At 38.3% G+C, this 22,929-nt stretch overlaps 2 protein-coding genes across 2 annotated transcripts; one reads left to right on the forward strand and one right to left on the reverse strand.

Annotated features, from left to right (window-relative positions):
• The first annotated feature begins 1,585 nt into the window (after window positions 1-1,585).
• On the forward strand, window positions 1,586-11,334 carry LOC121810514 (protein YIPF1 homolog). The gene is made up of 7 exons (XM_042211274.1): window positions 1,586-1,627; window positions 1,969-2,008; window positions 2,070-2,144; window positions 7,132-7,151; window positions 9,848-9,899; window positions 10,296-10,603; window positions 11,143-11,334. The coding sequence occupies exons 1-7, from the start codon at window positions 1,586-1,588 to the stop codon at window positions 11,332-11,334; spliced, it is 729 nt and encodes a 242-aa protein (XP_042067208.1).
• Window positions 11,335-11,978: 644 nt separating this feature from the next.
• Window positions 11,979-13,775, reverse strand: LOC121742557 (uncharacterized protein At2g39795, mitochondrial-like). Its single transcript, XM_042135723.1, has 3 exons — window positions 13,420-13,775; window positions 12,474-12,820; window positions 11,979-12,368 (listed from the first exon to the last, which is right to left on the reverse strand). Exons 1-3 carry the CDS (start codon window positions 13,690-13,692, stop codon window positions 12,209-12,211), a joined length of 780 nt encoding a protein of 259 aa, XP_041991657.1. The 5' UTR covers window positions 13,693-13,775; the 3' UTR covers window positions 11,979-12,208.
• Window positions 13,776-22,929: the final 9,154 nt, after the last annotated feature.

Below are 22,929 nucleotides of genomic sequence, written 5' to 3' on the forward strand. Positions count from 1 at the left end.
TTTGGTGCGATGGTTTCGCGGTAGCATAGGAGTACCAAATAATTTAAATAATGTGATTTATTGTGTAAATAATGTAACAGAACATGATATAGTCAGATAATCTTTTAATGTACATTGCATAATACATTACCATTAATGTAGAATCTGAGTATAAAATAATATACAAATTGCCAGAAACACAAATTTCCAGGATAGGCTACCAATGTAGATCAAACAATAATCGAATCAATGACGATGAACAAAGAAGAAAAACTGACAAAATTCGACGCAATCAGATACTCCCACTGTCCCAAGGAAGATGACCCCTTCCTTGGGCGGCACTGGAATTTATGGAATTTTATTTATGTATGGAGTGGAGAGAGTAAAGTAAGAGAGATGTAATAAAATAGAGAGAGAAGGTGTTTTCATTTATAGTAATGAGTCATCTTGGTTGGAACAAACTAAAAAGGAAAGTGAGTCATCAGCTCAAACGAATTAAGAAGTAATGTTGACGTAAAGCTTCGAAATAATGTTAATAGGTAATGAAAATCAGTTTCCCCAATGTAGACCCGACGAATTTTGACCGAATATTACCTTATTTCACCCGAAGGAGTAATCGATTTGGAGATGAGAGATGGAAATTTAGGGCGAAGGATAAAAAAAAAAGGCAATTTCTGGCTTCGATTACTAGACAGAAAGATCAGTGTTTGCTTTGGTCTGATTTGCGTCGTGTTTCCGGATTCAGTCGCCGTTTTTTCTTGATCGTTGGCTGAAAAATAGGGGGGGTAGGGTTTGGATAGAAGGGGGAGATGAAAAGACGTGATTTGATGAAAGAGAGTTGAATGGTTGGAATGTCAATCATTATCCTGCGGAATTAGGGTATTCACAATGGTGATAGCCCAGCAATAGCCCAGGCACAAACTACTCCTGCCACATTATCAATACTAAAAATCCTCCTGTCACATCAGAAATAGCTCAACCATAGCCTAGCCATATCATAAATAGCCCAGCCACATCAATAGTCACATCACTAATAACACAATATACGGAATTTAATTTACGAGACATATAAGAGAAACATTAATAATACTATTTTAATTTTTAAAAAAATACAATAAATTAAAAAAGTACAATAAATTTAAAAAAGTACTAAAATTTTAAAAAGTACATTAATAATAAAAATTACATTAATAATAAAAATTACATTAAGATAGAGAGAGTACTCGTTAATACAAGTGGTGCGAATGAAAATGAAGTGCAAATCGTGTATATATAGTGTCTCGAAAATTTAAAAAAAAAAACAAAAAAACCGCTGGGCGATGCGCTGGGCGATCCCGACGCTGCAATGGCGCCGAGCGGATCACCCAGCGCATCGCCCAGCGCCCGTCGACCGCCTAGCGCTAGGCGATTTTTAATTCCGAAAAACCGCTCGGCTGTTTTCGGAAGCTGCAATGGTTCGCCTAGCGACCGCCTAGCGCCGGCGCTCGGCTAGGCGGTGCGCTAGGCGCCATTGTGGATAGCCTTAGTGCACCTGCAGTTTTGAAATGGATGGAATAATTCCAATGTTTCCAAATCTACCCCTTTAATGTACATTTTCAGCCTATTAATGCAACACATCCCCAGCAGCCACTTTGTTGGCTCCGTTCCGGTACGCTTATTGAGTTTCCATTGCTATTTCTATCCCCATATTTTCGCGCTTTAGTTATCACATTGTGATAGAGTATTTGAAATAGAGAATTGTTCCCAACTTCATTTGAGGTTTAGTAGGAAGACTAGCTGGAAATTTGAGTATTAAACAAGTTTGTTACCTTTTTTATGTGACGAATTCCATTTTTATGGTTTTGGGGGTGATAGAATGTGGCTTCTTTGTCTATGATTGCTATTTTATGATCGTAAGCATTTGAGATTGTCAATATGTTATTCCAATATTTTGGAATAATAGATATAAGTGGTTCCTAGTCATGAATTTACATGTCTGGATATGCACAGGCTGTTGTTAGTGAAGATAAGAAAACCACTAACTCGGAAGGTACGCTATATCTTTGCTAGTTTCCTTCATAATGCATTCCTTGACTATGAATTTCATATAGTTCCAGGAGCAAACTTGCAATTATTTCCTCCCAATGTTAATAGTCAGGGATACCAAACTGTAGGCGCTCCCAGTGGTAATGCTGGTAAGTAATAGATTCCTTTATTTATATGAATTGTTTAAATACTCCATCGTGTTACTGTATTGTTAAAAAAATTAGCATCTTCTTTCCTATTAGTTATGCTTCGTCAACTAGCAAACCTTTTTACGTTTATTTCTCTGATATTTCTCAGTTGTTGCTGCATTAGCAGAATCACCATTTCAATGAAGGAAATCCTATCATGGTTCTGAAACAAAGGTAGCTAATAGTGTATTACTATTGCAGTTTATCCACGTAATTTGTAAGTACTGCACAAGAAACACATGTGGTCATTGATGCTATGGTTATGCTTTTAGCCTTCTACAAATAACAAATTCTAGTGTTCTACTCCACTGAAATCCATGATATCTAGGTTGCATATTGATACGTTCGAATTTTGCACTATTTTAAGACCTTTATTTGGTCCGTTTTTAATGTCAAAATCATAATTCATATCCATATTTTGTATATTTTATCCATTTTGGTATTTTGACATGTTTTGTGATAAATGTGCATATTTGAGCCTTAAAAGACAGCAAAAAGTCGAAGTTGAAAATCTGTAGCAATTGAGACGCCCAGCGGTCCGCTGGGGCCCAACGACCGCTGAGCCAGTAGCGGTCCGCTCCGGAGAAAGTTGTGCTGAAACGAAGAACACGCCCAGTGACCCCTCCAAGAGTTTTCGAAGCTACAGGATTATTCACAGCGACCGCTGCAACACAGTGTAGCGACTGCTATCCAAGAGGCAGAGGCTACGGATCAACCCGCAGCGACCGCTGGCAAAGGTGTAGCGGCCCACTGCAAAAACGCGGCGCACAGAATTGATCTACTTTCTCCCCAAGATTTACCAAACTTAGCCACTTTTGACCTTATTTGCTGCTGTTCAAAAATACCTCTATATATACCCCTCAAACCTCTTCATTAAGGATCTTCTTTTTGCCATTTAATTCTAGAGCTTAAATTTGAGAGTATTTCATAGTACAAGGGGTTGAAGAAGGAATCAAGAGATGATCAAGGCTACAAGCATTCAACCTTTGAGTTTTATTTGCTTTAGTTCTTATTTTCTTTATGACTTCCTTACAATCTATGTTTTTAGCTTATTCTATCATGTGTAACTAAATTCATATGATTTTAGGGATGTGTTATACAATTCCGTTTTCTATTTAATACCCGTTTTGTTTTTACTTCGTTTCTTCCCTAAGTTGTTGGATAATGCTTCACGTTTGAGTGACACATTCGGTGATGAATTAATATAACTTACTACATAATCGTGAGAGGAGGTTGGCGAGTTAGGTCCACTTAGTAGACACTACAATTAGCTTCCCTTAAAACGACACTGTTAATTGAGAGTGAGGACTTTATAAGGGTCTTAGGAGCTTTTGAGAGTTACGGATTTAGGATTGACAACTCTAGTGTTAGTAATCTACACTTGTGCCGCTTGGACAAAACTTATGTGACTCGTTCTATCGAAGTATAAACTGTGTTAGGGTATTGTAGTTGGAATTTGTATAACCATAATTGTGAATACGCATCCCTAAAATTCTCTTATCTCTCATATTTTACCTCTTTAGTTACTTGCAATCAGTTGTTTATTGCTTTCAAACTGTTTTTAGTTTTCAAAATTCCAAAACTTTCGGTTTTCTAAATAGTGAAAGAAGCTTAGTAGAATGTAGTTAATTTATGAGTGTTTTCCCTATGTTCGATATCCGGTATTGACCTTTAGTTATATTTTATATATACTATGTATACTTGCATGTATTTGTAGTGCTGATAAAAAGTGTTATCACATACTCCCTCCGTCCCATTAAATATGCAACATTTGTTTTTCGGCACGAGATTTTATGTAGTGTTGTTTTGTGAGTTAATGAAGAGAGAGTAAAGTAAGAGAGAAAAAAAGTAGAGAGTATTGTTTCTATTTTTAGAAACGTTTCATTTTTAATAGGACAGACGAAAAAGGAAAATGTTTCATTTCTAATTGGACAGATGGAGTATTAAACTTCCATTCAAGAGAAATTGCCGTCAATTATTGCGTGCAGGATGATGTCTATAATGCATCATTTTGATCTGTAATTCGTGGTCCGTTTTGAAAGCTCCCTCTTCGCTTGATATATTTTTGATTCAGTTTTTCTTGAAATCATTTATGATCACTACATAATGTTTTTTATAGTGTCTTTGATCTTCATCACAATTAAATTGATTCCAATTTGTTAGTGGCCTGCCTCTTTGAATTGATGCACGTAAAGAATTAAAGGTGTCTGCTGATATGCAAAAACCAAAATAGGCACCTTATTTATGGACAGTGAAAGAAAGAGAGGTAGTGTTAGTATTATTTAGAGGGTAATGGACATGTAATCATTTTCTGGAAGCCTGAAATTCATAGAAGAATTTCTTTCTGTTGTAAGGATTAACTAGTTGAAGAATGCATGTGCATGAGAAGTGAAGGTGGAATGCACAACACACAATCAAGATGGAGAATTCAAAAGTTAGTTAAGATTCCAACAACTACTAGCCGTTTGAAGATTAGTTCTTGGTGGTTGTAACTGATCAAGAAGTGAAGCTCTTGCTCACTTACTTTGTTTTCTTGATGTGTATAAGTAGTAGAGAGAGTTCGTTGTAAATGAGTGATCCATTTTGTTTCTTCTTGAGTTCAATAAAGATTCTATACAATTCTCCCCAAACCTTCTTCAATATTGTTCTCTTAAAGTATAGCTTGTTCTTGCTCGATCATTTGTATTGATTCCAACAACTGGCGCCGTCTGTGGGAAGGCTAATTGATCGATCAAGTGTGTAACAATGGCAGCAAGGCTCGAGACAGAGAAGTTCTCAGGGAAAAATGACTATGGCTTATGGAAAATGAAGATGAGGGCGGTTCTAGTGCAACAAGGCCTTGCAGCAATTCTGACTTCGGCTGAATCAGATGGCAAGGGAAAGGCTCCTCCACTAGATGAGAAAGCTCAGGCCAAGTTCGATGAGATGCAGATGAAAGCTCATAGCGCTGTCATTTTATATTTGGGAGACAAGGTGTTAAGAGAAGTCCAAGGGGAAACCACTGCATCTGGGATCTTGAAGAAGCTGGATGATGTCTAATTGGCCAAGTCTCTGGCTAATCGTTTATATATGAAGAGAAGGCTTTATTCATATAGTTTCTCTGAAGATAAATCGATTGTGGAGCAGCTAGAGGACTTTTGCAAGTCTGTTGATGATCTTGAGGCAATAGATGTCAAGATGAATGATGAAGACAAGGCAATTATGGTCTTGACTGCCTTGCTCATCTCATATGATCAGTTGAGGGATGCTATTCTTTATGGGAGAGACAAGGCCATCACCTATAATGAAGTATATTTTGCACTCATGGCCAAGGAGTTGCAGAAGAACAGCTCAAAGAGTTCAGAATCTCAGTCAGAATCTCTTAACATCAAGAAGTGGAACAAGAAGAAGTTCAAGAAGAAATTTGGGCAGCCAAAATTTGAAGCATCTGGAGTGAAAGAGACCAGATCTTGCCACTGGTGCAAGAAGCTGGGGCATTTAAAAGGGACTGCTTTGGCTGGAAGAAGAAAATGGCCTCAGAAAGCAAGTTACATACAAATGTTATCAGTAGTGATGGAGAAGATGTGGCTGAGGTCATGAATGTGATGGATAGAATAGAGAAGGGTTCTTGGATAATGGACTCAGGTTGCTCATTCCACATATGCCCAAATTTGGAGTGGTTCCATGATCTGGTTGAGGGTAATGGATCAGTACTGCTAGGCAATAATAAAGCTTGCAACATTAAGGGCATAGGCAATATAAAGCTGAAACTAAATGATGGATCTGTGAAGATTCTCACACAAGTTAGGTATATCCCAGAGGTCAAGAGGAATCTTGTGTCTCTTGGCACTCTTGAAAGAAAGGGATATTCATTTGTGTCAGAAAATGGAGAGATGAAGGTTTGCAAGAACCAAGAAGTCAAGATGGTGGCCCACAGAGCTGGCAGCCTATACTATCTTCAAGCTACTGTCATTTCTGGTGAATCCCATGTTGCTGTAACAAATAACATCAGATGCTGGCACCTGAAGCTGGGGCATCCTGCTGAAGGGACTTTAAAGGCATTGATCAAGATGCAGCTGATTGAAGTAGGCAACAAAGAACACATGGAGAAATGTGAAGATTACCTGCTTGGAAAAGTAAAGAAGATCTCATTCCCAGCAGGTAATCATACTTCAACTTCTGCTCTTGATTATGTTCATTCGGATCTGTGGGGGCCATCTACAATCAAGAGTCTTGGTGGAGGAAAATATTATATGTCCATCATAGATGATTTCTCAAGAAAAGTATGGCTCTATATCTTGAAAGAAAAATCAGAGGCATGGTGCAAGAAGATGGAGACTGAGAAGGGTAGATGTCCTAAGGTGCTCAGAACTGATAATGGATTGGAGTACTTATCAAAGGAGTTTGAGACATTCTGCAAAGAAAAAGGCATTAGAAGACATAGGACCGTTCCAGCAAATCCACAGCAGAATGGTGTTGCAGAGAGGATGAACCGCACCTTGCTAGAAAGGGTGAGGTGTCTTCTGTCTTCTTCTGGGATAGGGAAGGAATTCTGGGCAGAAGCTATGAGCACTGCAGCTTATTTGATAAATAAGTGTCCTCCCTCAGCTATTGGAGGCTCTATACCAGATGAAAAATGGCATGGCACAAAGCCTGATTACTCCAGATTGAAGCCTTTTGGGTGTAAGGCTTTTGCACATATGAAACAGGGTAAATTGAATGCAGGAGCCTTGCAATGTGTGATGATAGGCTATCAAAGAGGAGTGAAGGGGTATAGGCTCTGGTGCTTAGAGCCTGGGAACCAGAAGATTGTCATTAGCAAAGATGTTGTGTTTCTTGAGGACAACATGCCATTCTTGACCAGTAAGAATCATGGAAAGGAAGCTGAGACAACAGCTGGGACAACTGATTTCGATTCTCCACTGATTGAAAAACAGAATGCTTCATCTGATGATACAAGTAGAGAAGCAGATGAAGCAGGTGGAGTAGATGGTCGAAGCCAAGATTTGGAGAATACAGATCAGTCACATCCAGATGATCAACAAGAGTATCAAATGGCTAGAGACAGACCAAGGAGAGCAAATGTAAGAAAATCAGCAAGATTTGATGATTATGAGATGCTCTATTATGCTCTCCATGTGGCTGAGGAGTTAGAGTCCACTGAGCCTAGCTCCTACACTGAAGCTGTGAATAGACCAGAGAGGGATCAATGGATCCAGGCTATGAAAGAAGAAGTTGAATCCTTGGTTAGCAACAAGACTTGGATTCTGGTAGATAAGGTAGAGTTCAGAAAGATTATTGGGTGCTAATGGGTATTCAAGAAGAAAATTGAGACAGCTGATGCACAAAAGATAAGGTTTAAAGCTAGGCTTGTTGCTAAAGGGTTCAACCAAGAAGAGGGGATAGACTTCAATCAGGTGTATTTGCCAGTTGTCAAACATAACTCCATTCGGATTGTCCTAGCAGTAGCAGCAAAGGAAGGTTGGGAATTGGAGCAACTGAATGTCAAAACAACCTTTCTAAATGTATATCTTGAAGAAACTATCTATATGTGCCAGCCACAAGGCTTTGAGATTCCTGGATCAGAACATAAAGTGTGCATGTTGAAAAAGAGCATATATGGACTCAAAGCAGTAGGCAGTGGTATTTGAAGTTTGGAGGGAGTTTGACAAATCTGGGGTTCACTAGATCCCTATATGATAGTTGTGTGTTTGTGAAGAAGCAAAGAAACAAGGGGCACATCTATCTACTCCTATATGTAGACGATATGCTTATATCAGGTCCAGACATGACAGAAATAATGAAAGTTAAGCAGCAACTCAAGTCAGACTTTGAAATGAAGGATTTGGGCAATGCAAGAAGAATCCTTGGAACGGATATAATTAGAGACAGGAAGAAGAAGAAGAAGAAGAAGAAGAAGAAGAAGAAGAAGCTATGGCTATTCCAGACTGATTATATCCATAAGACTTTGAAGAAATTCAGAGTGGACAAACCATGCATTTCAAACTGACTAAAGACTAGAGGGCCAAGACAGATGAAGAAAGGATGGAAATGGAGTTGGTGCCTTACTCCAATATTGTAGGAAGCCTGATGTACTTAATGATATGTACAAGGCCTGACATAGCACATGCTATAAGCACAACCAGTAGATACATGGCAGATTTTGGCAGACAGCATTGGAGTGCCCTTAAATGGACACTCAGATATCTGGGAGGTGCAAATAAGCTTGCTATAGTGTTCTCTGATGATAATGGAGCTGAGATGGAGCCTTTAGTGGGCTATTGTGATTCAGATTATGCAGTAAATCTGGACACAAGGAGGTCACAGACTGGCTACGTTTTCACATTGTTTTGATCAACTATTTGTTGGAAGTCTAGCCTACAGAATGTGGTTGCCTTGTCAACAACCGAAGCTGAGTATATGTCCTTGACTTCAGCAGTGAAAGAAGGGAAGTGGCTACTCGGGCTCATAGCAGAATTTGGAGTGCAACAAGGAAGTGTTACAGTGCATTGTGATAACAATGGAGCTTTGTGTCTTGCTAAGCACCAAATGTTCCATGAAAGAAGTAAACACATTGATGTGAGGTTGCACTTCATAAGGGATGAGGTGGAGTGTGGCCGAGTGAAGCTGGTGAAGATCAGCACAACCCATAATCCGGCTGACATGCTCACCAAACCATTGAGCAAGGAAAAATTTGGCTATTGCTCCAAGTTGATAGGATTGTCTGAGGTAAATTTCTGAGCATTACTTCACTAGTCAAGGTGGAGATTGTTGTAAGGATTAACTAATTGAACAATGCATGTGAATAAGAAGTGAAGGTGGAATGCACAACACACGATCAAGATGGAAAATTCAAAAGTTAGTTAAGATTCCAACGGCTACTAGCCGTTTGAAGATTAGTTCTTGGTTGTTGTAACTGATCAAGAAGTGAAGCTCTTGCTCACTTACTTTGTTTTCTTGATGTGTATAAGTAGTAGAGAGAGTTCATTGTAAATGAGTGATCCATTTTGTTTCTTCTTGAGTTCAATAAAGATTCTATACAATTCTCTCCAAACCTTCTTCAATATTGTTCTCTCAAAGTATAGCTTGTTCTTGCTCGATCATTTATATTGATTCCAACACTTTCGATTCTACGCTGCTTGCATGTAGTAACTCTAGTTTGTGCAACCTGCTAAACTGCTGTGATTGCCGAGTTCAATAACTTTAAATCCATGTGCTTACTTTGAAATTTTGAATTGCTACTTAGTCTTCGATTTGGACCTAAAGTGATCAATTCCCGGTAGAGCTGTGGGCGGTTGCCATTTAACCTAACCTATTCTTGTTTCAGAAACCATTATACTCTTGAAATTATGAATAGATATAGTAATATGCAGCATATAAATTAATGGGAATTTAACAATCCGCATGACATGCTTAGTATTGGTGAGTCAATAGTCAATAGAAGAATCAAGTGTTGTCACTTGGCAGTAGCTTGAATAGTTGCTCTCTTCATCATGACAAATACCATGCTTGTTAGTTAATAGGTTTATGTACAGACAGGGTGAATTGGATTCTTTGTCCCTCTATTTGTTTAAAGATATCTCTTCAATTTACATTGGAAACTACTTAATCGTTCCAGGTCCTTTGGTAATTACTTTCTCAAGTTATTTAAATATGTGTATGTTCGTGGTCAACAGTCAACAAACAACTGGAAGGGAGCATTCAGCATATATTCATACACACTTTCTTTTTGATGTTATCTTCTTTGTGATATACATCATGATTATCAATCACTAAGTTGATCCAGCATCCAATATCTTCTCTTTTCAGAATCAAACGCTCTATAATTTTTTATGTGTCGCCCTGTCATTTTGTCGTATTTTTCCCATTATCCAATTTTCTAGCTATAGGAGATAAGGGTAAAGAGAACATTATTATCCAGGATACAAATAGTAACTCCCTACAATGCATGCATGCTGATCCACCATATACTTAGACGGACCGTACAATTTTGAGTTTATTTGATCATGTAATCCTTTAAATGCTCAATACTGTGCATTGTCAATCAATGTATCACTATGACATTGACCCTGTATTCGGTTTAATACTAAAAGCTCTGACCACTCTCGTATGCCGAGTTATGAGTAATTCTTGGATATTATCTCCCCATGACATTGCTCATTTCTTTACTTGGGAATTGTCTTGTCTGGATCTCTACTACATTGGTTTTTGTGATTGCCTCACTTGGGAATTGTGCCACCTACTTAATGAATAGCAAAGGCAGCCCAAATATCACTTGGACATTTGATGTCAACTATGTAAATGTGGCAGCAGGCTCCATTTATGGATATGCGCTCATTGTTCCGCTGGGATACTACTTGGGTGCAATTGTCAGCCTCGTACGTTTTTGGTTCTTGTGGGGATATTCCCTTTTCATTTTCATCTTGACTTCTGTAAGTATCTGTTATATTAGCATTTTTTGGTATAAGTTCTAACAATTGCTTATTTCCCTGAAATACTGCTTCAACCCTTTTCCATGAGAGTTTTACATTCATATTTGCTGATTTTATCTGATATTATAGAAATTTAATTGGTTATTCACAGTGTCTATTCACAATAACCATAAAACTGCAAACATGTTACAAACTTGTAATTACACTAATAATCTTCTTACAGGACATACCTCTTTTCCCATTTCCCCTACTCCTTTTCTCTCTTTCTTTTCTTCACTCTTGGAATGCCTTTTGAGCCTCACTGGTTGATGAATTATGTAAGCAAAGTTTAATACCTGTCCTGGTTGAATGAGAAGATGGACTTGATAGAACGTCATGTATGACAGTTATATGCTTCTAAACACGTAATAGATGACACAAGCTTGTGCTGCTTGAAACATTTTATTGGCCGCATTTTGGTTTTCATCAACTGTCTCCCCATGGTTGTTTTCTTCTACATACAATATCTTATGCTGGTTTTTCATTGCCTGTCTGTTCAGTTTCTGTTGCTGATTCCCCTTGAATTTCTTCGGTGGATTGTCATATTGATTACTGGTGCTGCATCAGCTAGCTTTGAGAGTTTGAACCTCAAGAATTATGTACAAACCACTGATACTATGATTGTGGTTGTCTCAGCATTCGTGCTGCCAATGGGCTTGTCGATCTTCATCAAGATGTGGTTTTTCCCCTAACTTGATACTCAAGTACAGTAAGATGTCGTTCTTTTTATGTTCGATTCTTGTAAGCAGTGGTGTCATGTATACATATTCTCAAATGCTATAAAATTTGGTTTCTAGTTATCTTTCTTGCATATATTAGTAGTTGTTATTTTGGACAGCTCTATATCTATGCTAATTTTCAACTCCCTAAAGCATCTCTTTAGTCATTTACTAACCCCCTTCTTTTGGGGTGTGTGGATTATGGATATTCACTGTTTGAACCTTTCCCTTAAAAACATTGAACTAAAGTTTTTGAGCATTTGAATCTCTAAAATAATACTACTATCCCCCTTCGAGTATGGTGAGGAAGAAGGGCACAGATTTTAAGTGGAGATGGATCTTACACTACACATTCGGTGTTGATCAAAATATAAAGAATTGGTTCTCGAATGGATACACAACTTACAGAAATGGTAACAAGATTACACTGATCGTCAATGGATGGAGCAATACATTGTTACATTGTTATTAGGTGTTATTTTGGACATCACCACAAATGCAACCTTTGATTAGGAGTCCAAAGAATATCCACCAAGAAAAATCAGTTTTCAGTATCTAATCATATTAACTATAGTTCTGTGATTCATTTGAATAACTTAACTTCATATGCAGCTCAATTACTAAAATTGAACCAGCAATTTCCATTCAGGGTAATATGCCAAATGCAATTATTCAGCAAATATCACTTCATAAAAAAACACAAATCCCATATGTAGTTCTGGCAAATCATAATAAGTTTATAGGCTTAAGTACCAAGCAAAATTAATAGGGCCAAATCAGATGAAAGTAGAAAATTCATGGAGTGATCTTGAATCCCCAGCCACACTGCTTATCTAATCTCCAAAGCTTAAGCCTCAACAAACTTCTGAAGATTCTCCAGCCACGCGACGTACTCCCTGCTGTCCTTGTTAATCATGTACTCGTGCAAGAAATTTGTCGTGCTCGGCTTGATTCCTCTGATTTCAAGAAACTTGTGGAAGGATTTCTGCAGATTCTCATCCAAATCCCTGAAAAATCAACCACCGCGACATCAGACATTGCAATGAAGTACGACAACAACCAAAAAAAGCATACCATCCAATATATAAATATTGAGTGGAAGTAAAACTCACCCAAAATCAGGTCCTTCATAGGCTACTTGCTCCTCAGAGGTGTTGGGATCCTTGATGCTCAGGCTATCAATGGCAATCTCATCAGCATAAGCAGTGCAAGTAAACTCTAGGCTCGGCCCATTTTGCTTGGAGACTCTAACAACCAATGGGATACAAGATTGGCTTCCCTGCTCATCATCTTGAGCATCACCGTCATCGTCTTTCTCATTCTCATCCTCCTCCCCACTGATGTCAGGCATGTGGACTTCGACAGAAATGCTTTCTCCGTTGTAGTCACGGAGCAGTGTTATAGTCTGCTGTCCAGGGTGGTCTTCAATTTTAAAGGGGAAGCCTTCAGGAACCTCCACCTACAAAAATTGAAATCAACGTAACAGAAAATTTAAGCTCATAAGCTTCAGTAATGATCTTCAACATCAAATTGACAGATGAAGCCTTCTCACATACTCCCTCCGTTCCGCCTTAATAGAAGTTAAAGCAGAGAAATAATCTCTCTTCTTTTACTCTTTCTCCACTTTAACTATTTATTACTAGTATTATTTTTCCAAAAATGAAACTAACTCTATTAACATGGAACGGAGGCAGCACTGACAATACGAGAATTGCATATCACATAACTGAAGATAGATCATAGATAGCAAGAATGGCAGGGTTTAACGTCGCCATTATTTGGGCAAAATCGGAAAGAATACTGTCAAAGATCTGATAATATAACTATTATAACAACTAAGCAGGTTAATTTTATCAAAATACAAAGGAAAACTAGAGAAATTAAATAAAAAATTGGGAGATTGAAACAAGCAACAGCTGAACAAACTCAAACTCAACATTTCAGTAGAATGGAAGTCAAATAAATCAGATTAATCATCGATTTAAAAGAGATTATAAATTATTCCTGTGAATTTAAGCTAAACGAAACAATAGAAAGGAAAAATGAAAGGGTTGAAACCTCGTCTTCTTCCTGGGTGTCAATAGCACATTGAATCTCGGATTTGATAACCCGGACGAGCGACTCATCCGATTTAGGCTTGGTAGAGTAGTGATGGGCTACCGAAGGAAATACCCTAGGGAAGAAATTGAGTGAGGGTTGGGTGACGGCGGCACAACAGGGGCAGGCTGCGCCGTGGTGGTGGTGAAGGTACCTCTGACTTGCGGCGGAAGCCCTGATTGCCAGAGGTACGACTCGCGAAGCTGCTCTGCGGATAACGTTGTTTAGGGCCATTTTTCGTAGAGAGAGAAAGAGAGAGGGGGGTGGCTTGGTGGAGTGACGGAAGGAGCTCTTTATCGAGGGTTTTAGGGTTTAAGGATTTTGTTGGGATTTGATTTCATTATTTTTGTTTTTAATTTTTATAATCTTTTTAGCGCCGGTAAAATGAGATTATCATTTTTTTATTTGAAAAATTATCACTGACTCGAGAAATATTTGTTTTCTTTAGAAAATGAATCCACAACCCCATCTTAACCATTTAATTTCTATATAATTTATGAGTCGCATAATTTTACTTCATCTTTTAATAACCGACAACATTGGGAATCTGTCATCGCTTTATTATTTCTTCTCTGCCATTAGCAATGGGGCACTATAAGGCGCGCCTTATGGCGTCATGTCATCAGTTTTATCCTCCTACCCCCACCTGCAATGGGGCGCCCTAAGGCGCGCCCTATATGTTATTAATTTAAATGTTATATTATTGTTTTGTTAATTAATGTAAATGTTTTAAAAAATGTAATGCAAACTAAATTAAAAAATACAACGATTAACTAAAAATCAGCGAAGATTGCATTCATTAAACAAAAGTTACACGTTTTGAGTTGGCTAAAATCTACGCAATTCTCAACTTCCGGCGCAACTCATCGATCAACCCCCGGTGATATTCGGCTTCGGCGGGGTCCGTACACTTCTTGAGCATTTTGTGCGTCTGCAACAACATCCTCGCCATCGAGGCTGTTAGAAATGAAGGTGGGGTAGGGGTATTTATACAAAAAATAGAAAACGCGTGCCATCGTCCGCCGATCCAGCAATGGGGGCCCGATGGCGCGGACGATGGCCTATCGTCCGCGTCATCATCCGCCGATCCCACAATGGCGCGGATGATAGCCCATCGTCCGCGACATAGGGCGCGCCCTATGGATCGGCCGCGGACGAAGGGGACGGACGATGGCGGGCACCCACAATGGGGACATCGTCCGCGCCCGAGGACGATGGACGTCATAGGGCGTGCCATCGGACGCCCCATTGCGGGTGCTCTAAGTCCCACTATTTAAATTCTTCAATTAAAAATTGCAACTAATTAACAAACAAATTTATTAAAAATACTTAATTAAAAATATTAAAATTGCAAATTAAAATTTTAAAATTGAAAACGGCTTAAAAATACTCCCTCCGTCCCATTGTAGCTAAGTGATTTCCTTTTTTAGCAAAAAGTTCTTTACTCTCTCTTCATCTCTCTACATTTTTCCTTTATACTTTATTCTTATTTTACTTAACTTATTTAAAACAAATTTTCTTAAATTCGTGCTGAAAAGAAATACCTCTATTACAAAAGGACGGCGGCAGTACATAATTATAATCCTAAAATTTAAAAAATACATAATTAAAATCCAAAAACATTACTCGTTGGCAGCTGTGGAAATTGCTATGTCTGCGCAAACGACAAGTCATCATAGGGGAGTCCCATTTGAGCCCTGAAAAAGGTGAAATCCTTGGTAATTTGTTCTCAATTGGAATGACGTTATACAGGCGGCGTCGGCTATTGTGGCGCTGAACAACAAGAACATTAAACTGCGGATGCCCCCCTTAAGTGGTGGCCTCTAGGCTTGGTTCGTCTCGTCCCCTGCCTCTAGCTTTAGCTGCCTTTGCCCTAGTCGGAGGACGTCGCAAACCCGCACTGGAGCTCGAGCCCCTTACATCAGTTCTCGCGGACTAGCTTCCGACCTTTTCCTCGTCGGGCTAGGATTGGCCACCACCGCCGCCGCTACTTGACGAGTATTTGCCACCCACCATGTGAATCGCCCATCCGAGCTCGAGCCCTTGCTGGACTGGATGTCACCCGCCCACCTATCCAAATATCGAACAATATTTTAAGTATTAACATATTTGAATGCCTTCCCGGTGTCTTAATGGAAGATCATCGTAGTCGCCATCAGAATGTTAGCTCCATTCGCTATATTTAATATTGTTGTTCTTCATTCTTATAGAAGCCGCATAATATTTTGATATCCTTGTCCACTCGATCAAAATGACTGTGAAGCATCTTTAGATTGCGGACGGGTAGGTGTTCCTCTTAGAGTGTTCATTCATCGTATTAGTATATGGTTTTGACAAATACTCCTTCCGTCCCACCGTAAGCGTAACATTTCCTTTTCGGCACGAATGTTTATGTAGTGTTGTCTTGTGAGTTAAGTAAAAAGATGATAGAGTAAAAATGAAAAAAAAGGTGAAGAGAGTGAAGTTTCTATTTTAAGAAATGTGTCCTTTAGGATGAGACATCCCAAAAAAAAGGGTCACTTATGGTGGGATAGGGAGAGTTGTACATTTTATTTATTTTATTAAGAACTACTCTCTCCGCCCAACTAAGTTGTGACAAAATTTTTGTGCACCGATATTAAAAAATTATATTCCCTCCGTCCACGAAAAATAGAGCTATTCCATTTTTATCTCTCGTTTTGGAAAAATGATAATAAATAGTTAAAGTGGATAGAAAGAAAAGTAAGAGAGAATAATATAGAGAAGTCTCTTGTCTATATTATTCTCTCTCTTACTTTTCTTTCTCTTCACTTTAACTATTTATTATCATTTTTCCAAAACGAGGGATATAAATGGAATAGCCCTATTTTTCGTGGACGGAGGGAGTATTAAATTAATGATATGACCACGTGTGATGGGCATAAAGAGTCTCACCGGCGACGTGAGCCTTAGATCGATCGGGGTCCGACAACGAGAGAGAAGACACGCCTAGCATCAAATAATTTTCGAGGGCATCCCGAGAATGAGAGGAAAAGAGAAGCCTGGGATTTTAGGACAAATCATTCCTAAGAAGGATAAGATGATACGACCACGGGTGTCGAGCCTCAAGAGGCACTCGTACGCAGTGACCCGTGGATAGATTGGGGCCCAAGAAGAAGGAAAGACCATGGTGAGGAGCTAAGATGTAGTTGGAGCCTGATTCAAACATTGATCATCCAATTCAAATTATGGCCAAATTCACTTCCAAGGCCGCCAATGTCTTCATCTTCGAAAGAGCTTCGTGTGAGTACCTCGCACGCCTTAATCGCATTTTAGATGAAAGAGTTATGACCAATTTACGAAAGCCGCACACTAAAGAGCGAGTGACTCCATAGACTTCGCGCGGGCAGACGACATGTTATGTGCAAAACGCCGCAGTTCAAAATGTCACGGTTCCGATTTCACGAGTAACCGCCGATTCACTAAACCTTGGGTATCTCTAGATTGACCAGAATATAACCAAATTTCATGGTTTTGTTGACAGTTTAGTTTAACAAACATAACGACATCATTTAAGTGAAAAAATGGCATTATTTAAGTGGTTGGTCGTGTTGTCAGTATGACTTCCTATATCCGAATATAATGAGACAATTGCAAAAAATATTAAGTCATGATATCAATTAGTAATAATTTTCAAACATGTGGAAATGAAACATGTGGAAATGACAATGATTTGATTGAACTGTATAAGTTTTTATGGCAATTTGTAAAATTTCTCAATCAACATTCTACTTTTTTAGGAAAATTTAAGTTGTCATTTACTCTCGTCCTCTCGTCCTTGTTAAGATTACTTATTTCTTAGTCACTATAGAGTTTTAGGCGTCGTTAATTAATATGTTTAAATAGAGAGGAAAAAGACGAATTAAGTATTAAGTGGAGAGCGTAAAGTTAGGACAAATTAAATATTAAGTGGAGAGCGTAAAGTTAGATGTAAGTATTAAATGAAAAGAGAAAGAGAAGAAAGAAAAAGTAGTTGGATGTATTAATTGGAGATGAAATTATTTTACTATTTCTTATAATAAAATGTTTAATCTTATTTGGGATGCACTAAAAAGTAAAGTATGCCATATACACAGAGAGTACATAAGGCCATCTCCAACCATTTACGTCAAACGCAAACCCATTTTTGAGTATATGTTACACCAAAAAATAGTTTTACTCCAACCATTTACACCATATTTAAAATTTACACCATTTTTGGGTTTTTGTCTCACAAAAATTTTACAGTAACACCAAATATGGTGTTATTCCATTGAAAAACCCAAAAATGGGTGTGTGTTAAGTGTATGGTTGGAGAAATTGTCTACACCAAAAATGGGTTTTAGTTTATGATTGGAGATGGTCTAATATAAGTAGATGGTGACATGTCACGATGGTTGGGTCCAAACCGTCGTGGACCACCCATCGTAGCATTTTTTTCCCGATAGGATGGAGAGTGTTTATGGCATAAATCTCGCCGTTTGATGGGAGAAAGTAAGAAAAGTAATGATACATCATACATTACACACCATATCTCAATTATAAGAAGAAACCCAATGGTTCAGAGATCTATTTATACAAGGAAAAGAAAAAGTACACATTTAATACTCCTTCGGTTACCTCATAGTTGAGTCATTTTTCCATTTTAAAAAGTTCCCTCAAAGTTGAGTCATTTCCATAATAATAAACACTTTTTTCACTTTTACTTTACTGTTTACTATCTATTGTTTTATTTTCTCTACTTTATTCAATTTCTATTCTATCCTTTTTACCGTTTTCTCTCTCTTACTTTTTTTCTATTTATTTAACATACTAAATATTTATTTCTTAAATTTTGTGTCGAAAAGTTTCGCCTCAACTATGATGCAAAATAATGTTGATACAGGTTCCTTCCCTACGGTAAGAATACAACAAACTCTAACAAATAAGAGTAAAATACTACTCCCTCTATTCCACGGTAGTGAAGACGTTTCTTTTCAGCACGTGATTTAAGAAAAAATATGTTAAATGAGTTAAGTAAAATAGGAAATGAAAAAATGTAGAGAGATGAATTGAGAATAAAATAAGACGGAGTAAAGTAATTGAGAAGGAATATGTTGACTTTTAATGAAAAGAGAAATGACTACACTACTATGTATACGTATGAAACACGAATGGGAGGGAGTACTACTAGTAATTGACAAACTGACCTTGAGGGTTCCGCTACATTTTTACATAAACCAACTACGAAGATCTTATAAATATTGCAAACAGGAAACCAACACAGGATTCTGCAATCTGAATTTGAAGACTTTGCATGGCCATTGTAGCACATAATAATACATCTTTATCATCCTTTACATCTATAAAAAAATTACCAAGAAATAATGCTCAAGTTAAACTTATTTCTATGTACAACAACACAGGACATAATTCACACACAAGAGAGATGATTTGTTCAAGCTAAAAAAAGTATGGCAGGAACTGACTTAGACCAAAATCGAGAATCGAAAAACACTAGAACATGGCACAAAGGAGACTGGATAAACCCTCAAAGGGAGAAACTCACAAAGGAGATACAATTTCAATAATTGATCAAAGTCTAAAAGTCTCACAAAATAGTATATACTCCCTCCGTCCCACTTAAAATGAAACATTTGAAAATCGGCATGAGATTTTATGCAGTGTTGTTTTGTGAGTTAATGAAGAGAGAGTAAAGTAAGAGAGATGAAAAAGTAGAGATAGAGTTATTTCTATTTTAGAAAACGTTTCATTTTTAATGGGGCAACCAAAAAAGGAAAACGTTTCATTTTTAATGGAAAAGAGGGAGTATATAGTTGGGGTTAAAAACTCAAGAAAAAGCCTTAAAAATGGATAAATTCGGCAATGAAGTGCAAAATATCCGCTCGGGCGTTTCCCACTCCTATTTCGCCCGACCGGGCAAACTCTATGCCAAAATCGACCAAAACTCCCTCAATTCGCCGGGCCGCGCGTTCTCTCTGGAGTCACCCACATTTCAGTGTGCGGGTTTTGTAAAACGGCTATAACTCTCTCCACCGGACTCTGATTGATGTGTTCAAAATACTCACGCGAAGCTCTTTTGAAGACGAAGACAATGGTGGCCTATGTGCAGAGTTTGGACGTCATCCGAATAGTCCGATTGCAACTTAGCCACTTGGCATAACTTTGCCCTAATTCTTGGGGGAGGGGAGGCAGAATATCCACGGCTCAAGGTGTACTAGTGACTCTTGAGGCTCGGAACCAATGATCGTATCATTGTTGGTCCTCCATAACTAGTTCAACATAAAATGACACGAAGGTAATACGTGCTAAGATGATAGAAACAAATCTAAACGAGTTGGAAAGAGAAAGACAAAAAATATTAACTCTGCAGTTGGGAAGTCGAATGTCAACATATGCGTTTGATAGGGTTTTGACTTTTGCCTATCGGAGTGAATTTGTAGAGAGAAAAAGAGATTAATCCTAGTTCAAGTGCTAGGGGCGTGAACGTTTCACGCCAATGGTAGATCCATGAATTGAAACTCGTGGGATCGAATATAGTAAGTACTACAAGATAATAATAAATATAATATTTAAATAATTATTTTTAAAAAACATATTATAATTAAATAGTTTTATTTTAAAGTTATTTTTAATATTTTAAACAACACATTGATATTTATCAATAATTTAGAAAAAAGTTAATATACTCAATAAAAATAATATAAATTATCATGGATAAAAGTTATGAATATACTCCCCCGTCCTATTCTAAGTGACACATTTTTTTCTTTTCTATATAGTATTTCATTCTAAGTGACACATTTTATTTTTTCCCCGCTGTCTTACTTTGTTCTCCATTTTACTCCTAAAATAATTTAAAGTGGGATGAAGAGATTAGTAAATCAATAACTATCCTACATAAATAAATCTACCCGGTCACATTTTTTATAGAAGAGCCGACTGATTTTAGTAGTAGGCCCAAATATTTAGCCCATTTCACCAACATAATTTATTAATTATTGAATTAAAATCGTCTTCTTCCTTGTAAATCTGAAACCCACAGACTCTGTCCTCTCCCTCTCTCTATATCTTTCATCTATCATTCCACTGATTCTCCATTTTATTTCCGGCAAAGGACAATATGTGTTGGAGATCCGATGCTCAGGGTCAAGGCGGAGCTCCATGGGATCGAAGGTGAGTTGCGCAGGATCTCGAAACTCCACTCCGGCAGTGCTCGTGTAATACCCCGACTTTTTCTATCTTTTTAGTTGTTCTTGAAGGGACGTCGTTTGTGTAGCCGAAAATTTTCCTTCAATTCTTTTAGATGTTGATGGAATAGCCGGTGTTTTTATTATTGAATTTGGGCTAGCATCTTTTTCTTTATTTGTATGAAGCCTAATTCTTCGTCACCAACTTTTGGAAGTCCTTTTCAACTTCCTTTTGGGCCTAGGGCAATTATTCCTTTTAGCCCAATTTGAAATCCAATTATTATGAGCCCAAATAATTTATTAATTTTCATCCCACTATGAATATGCAAGAATTTAACGTGAGATTAGTCTCACCCAATTTCTGTTCCACAAAATCCGATTTCTACCTCCCATGATTCCGAAAAATCAGTTATCTACACGTACATATCAGCCCACAAGTCCACGATTCTATCGGATTCAACCAATTTCGCAATTACCACTACCTTTCACAATTTGGAGAGAAACCGATAGTTGAGCAAGGGATAAGAGAAAAAGGCAGCTGTATACGTCTAATGCCAACGACAGAAAGGCGATGAGTCGGAGGCGACGGCGTAGCAGCTGTTCTCAGAGTGGTTGTTCTCAGCAGCAGCAACAGCCCCGGTGGGGGGGTTCACTGGAGTGGGCAAGGCGCCGGCTGGAGCAACGATTAACGTCGGCGCAGAAATTTATGAAGGAGAGGATAACGACGGTGGCTCGGCGTGAGATCGAGGGAGAGGAAATTGGGGTTGCATCATGGAGATAGAGAGATGAGATTTTGAAATTAAGGATTTTGAGAGAGACGCAAGGAAGAAGGTTGGCAGAAGGAGTTGAGCTGTTGAGCTTGCCGACGGTGATGGCGGAACCCAGATTGGAGGGCAGAGAGAGAAAATGAAGGCGACTCTTTTCGGGTTCCAATTACAGATTTGAAATTGAGATTGGGAAACTGGGTGATACTTTGTTCGGCGGAGGAGTTGTGGATTTGGGGAATTCTCCTGATTTTGAATTGAGAGAGATGAGAGGTTGAGAGAGAGTCGATGGAGAGATGGAGAGGGATTGGAGACAAGAGTGAGCCTCTGATTTCGTAAAATATTGGAGAAGAAAGTTGAGAGTGAGAGAGAGACTGTTTTAGAAAAGAAGTAGCAAGAGAGAGAGTAGGCGACAGATGAGAGAGAGAGAAAGAGAAAGAGAGAAGTGATGGATGATTGAGGAAGGAATTGGACATTTTCAAATCCCATTTTTGGAAGTTACGTAATGAGAATAAGAGAGGAGGCTGGCGCTTGTTTATTTGAGTTGGTCTAGAATTTGTATAAGAGAATGACGAGAGCTTTTCGATGTGCTAAAGTCACTGAAAAATGGATCGAAGGGGATTTTGCATGCTTTTTGACAACGGAACCGATTAACAAGTTGAGGAGTTCAGCTTTAGAGGTGAGCTTTCTTTTTAAATAAAGACTATGTCCTAAGTATATTTATTTTTGGGAAATATGTTTGTCATGCCATATTTTTGTGTTGCTATGGGACCTATCTGAAGTGGCTTTTGCCATGTATGGTTAATCGAATTCGGGTCTGACTAGTGAGTGAGTCCCTACTCAGGCTAGTGTACACCCCGTAGATAGTGCGCTATCTCTTTGAGTTGGCCGGTCTAGTGGCTTGGAATGTGGTCACATTCCTTGTCATGTATGTTCAGATATGGTATGGTGATGTTGATGATGTTGAGGTTGGTGGTGATGATGATGTTGGTGAAATATTTTAGTGACTCGGGCCCTTTCAAAGTTTAAACCCCGAGGTCACTCGTTAATGTCATGATAAATATTTTTATTGAAAATGTTTTCGGCATTAGTCCACTGAGTGCATCAAGTACTCAGCCCTGCATGTGTTTTCCCTATGTGCAGGTTGAGCGGTGACGGGCGCTGTGGGTGTTGAGCATGAAAGTGAAGAAGATAGTAAATAAAATTTTCTGAATATATTATGTCTTCACACATAATAATATTTTACACTCGAATGCTTCCGCTAAATATTGTTTCTTTTTCCAAGTATTGTTCAGATAATATTTGTTTCTAGTTGTTGATTGTTGAAATGATACTCTGATTTTATTTGAGCTATTCTAACTCATTTTGAGCTATGGTCGAGGTGTGTTGATTTCCCCCTTTCTTTCCCGTTTCTTTAACCCTCCTCTAGTCGCGATCAACCGTGTTTTCTATCCTTAGAAAATGCAGGCGTGACAAAGTGGAATCAGAACAATTTTTCCTTCCGCTCTTGACCCTAGAGT

Source organism: Salvia splendens, chromosome 7, assembly GCF_004379255.2.
Source record: "Salvia splendens isolate huo1 chromosome 7, SspV2, whole genome shotgun sequence".
In the NCBI taxonomy this organism is placed as follows: Eukaryota; Viridiplantae; Streptophyta; class Magnoliopsida; order Lamiales; family Lamiaceae; genus Salvia; species Salvia splendens.

Excerpts from the sequence above, each read along its gene's own strand:
- LOC121810514 (XM_042211274.1), top strand. The coding sequence starts at position 1,586 with ATGCAACACATCCCCAGCAGCCACTTTGTTGGCTCCGTTCCG. Across the intron at positions 1,628-1,968 it reads ACTTTGTTGGCTCCGTTCCG|GCTGTTGTTAGTGAAGATAA; the intron begins GTACGCTTATTG and ends GGATATGCACAG. Across the intron at positions 2,145-7,131 it reads AACTGTAGGCGCTCCCAGTG|TAGAGAAGCAGATGAAGCAG; the intron begins GTAATGCTGGTA and ends TGATGATACAAG.
- LOC121742557 (XM_042135723.1), bottom strand. The coding sequence starts at position 13,692 with ATGGCCCTAAACAACGTTATCCGCAGAGCAGCTTCGCGAGTCGTACCT. Across the intron at positions 12,821-13,419 it reads ACACCCAGGAAGAAGACGAG|GTGGAGGTTCCTGAAGGCTT; the intron begins GTTTCAACCCTT and ends CAATTTTTGTAG. Across the intron at positions 12,369-12,473 it reads TATGAAGGACCTGATTTTGG|GGATTTGGATGAGAATCTGC; the intron begins GTGAGTTTTACT and ends TTGATTTTTCAG.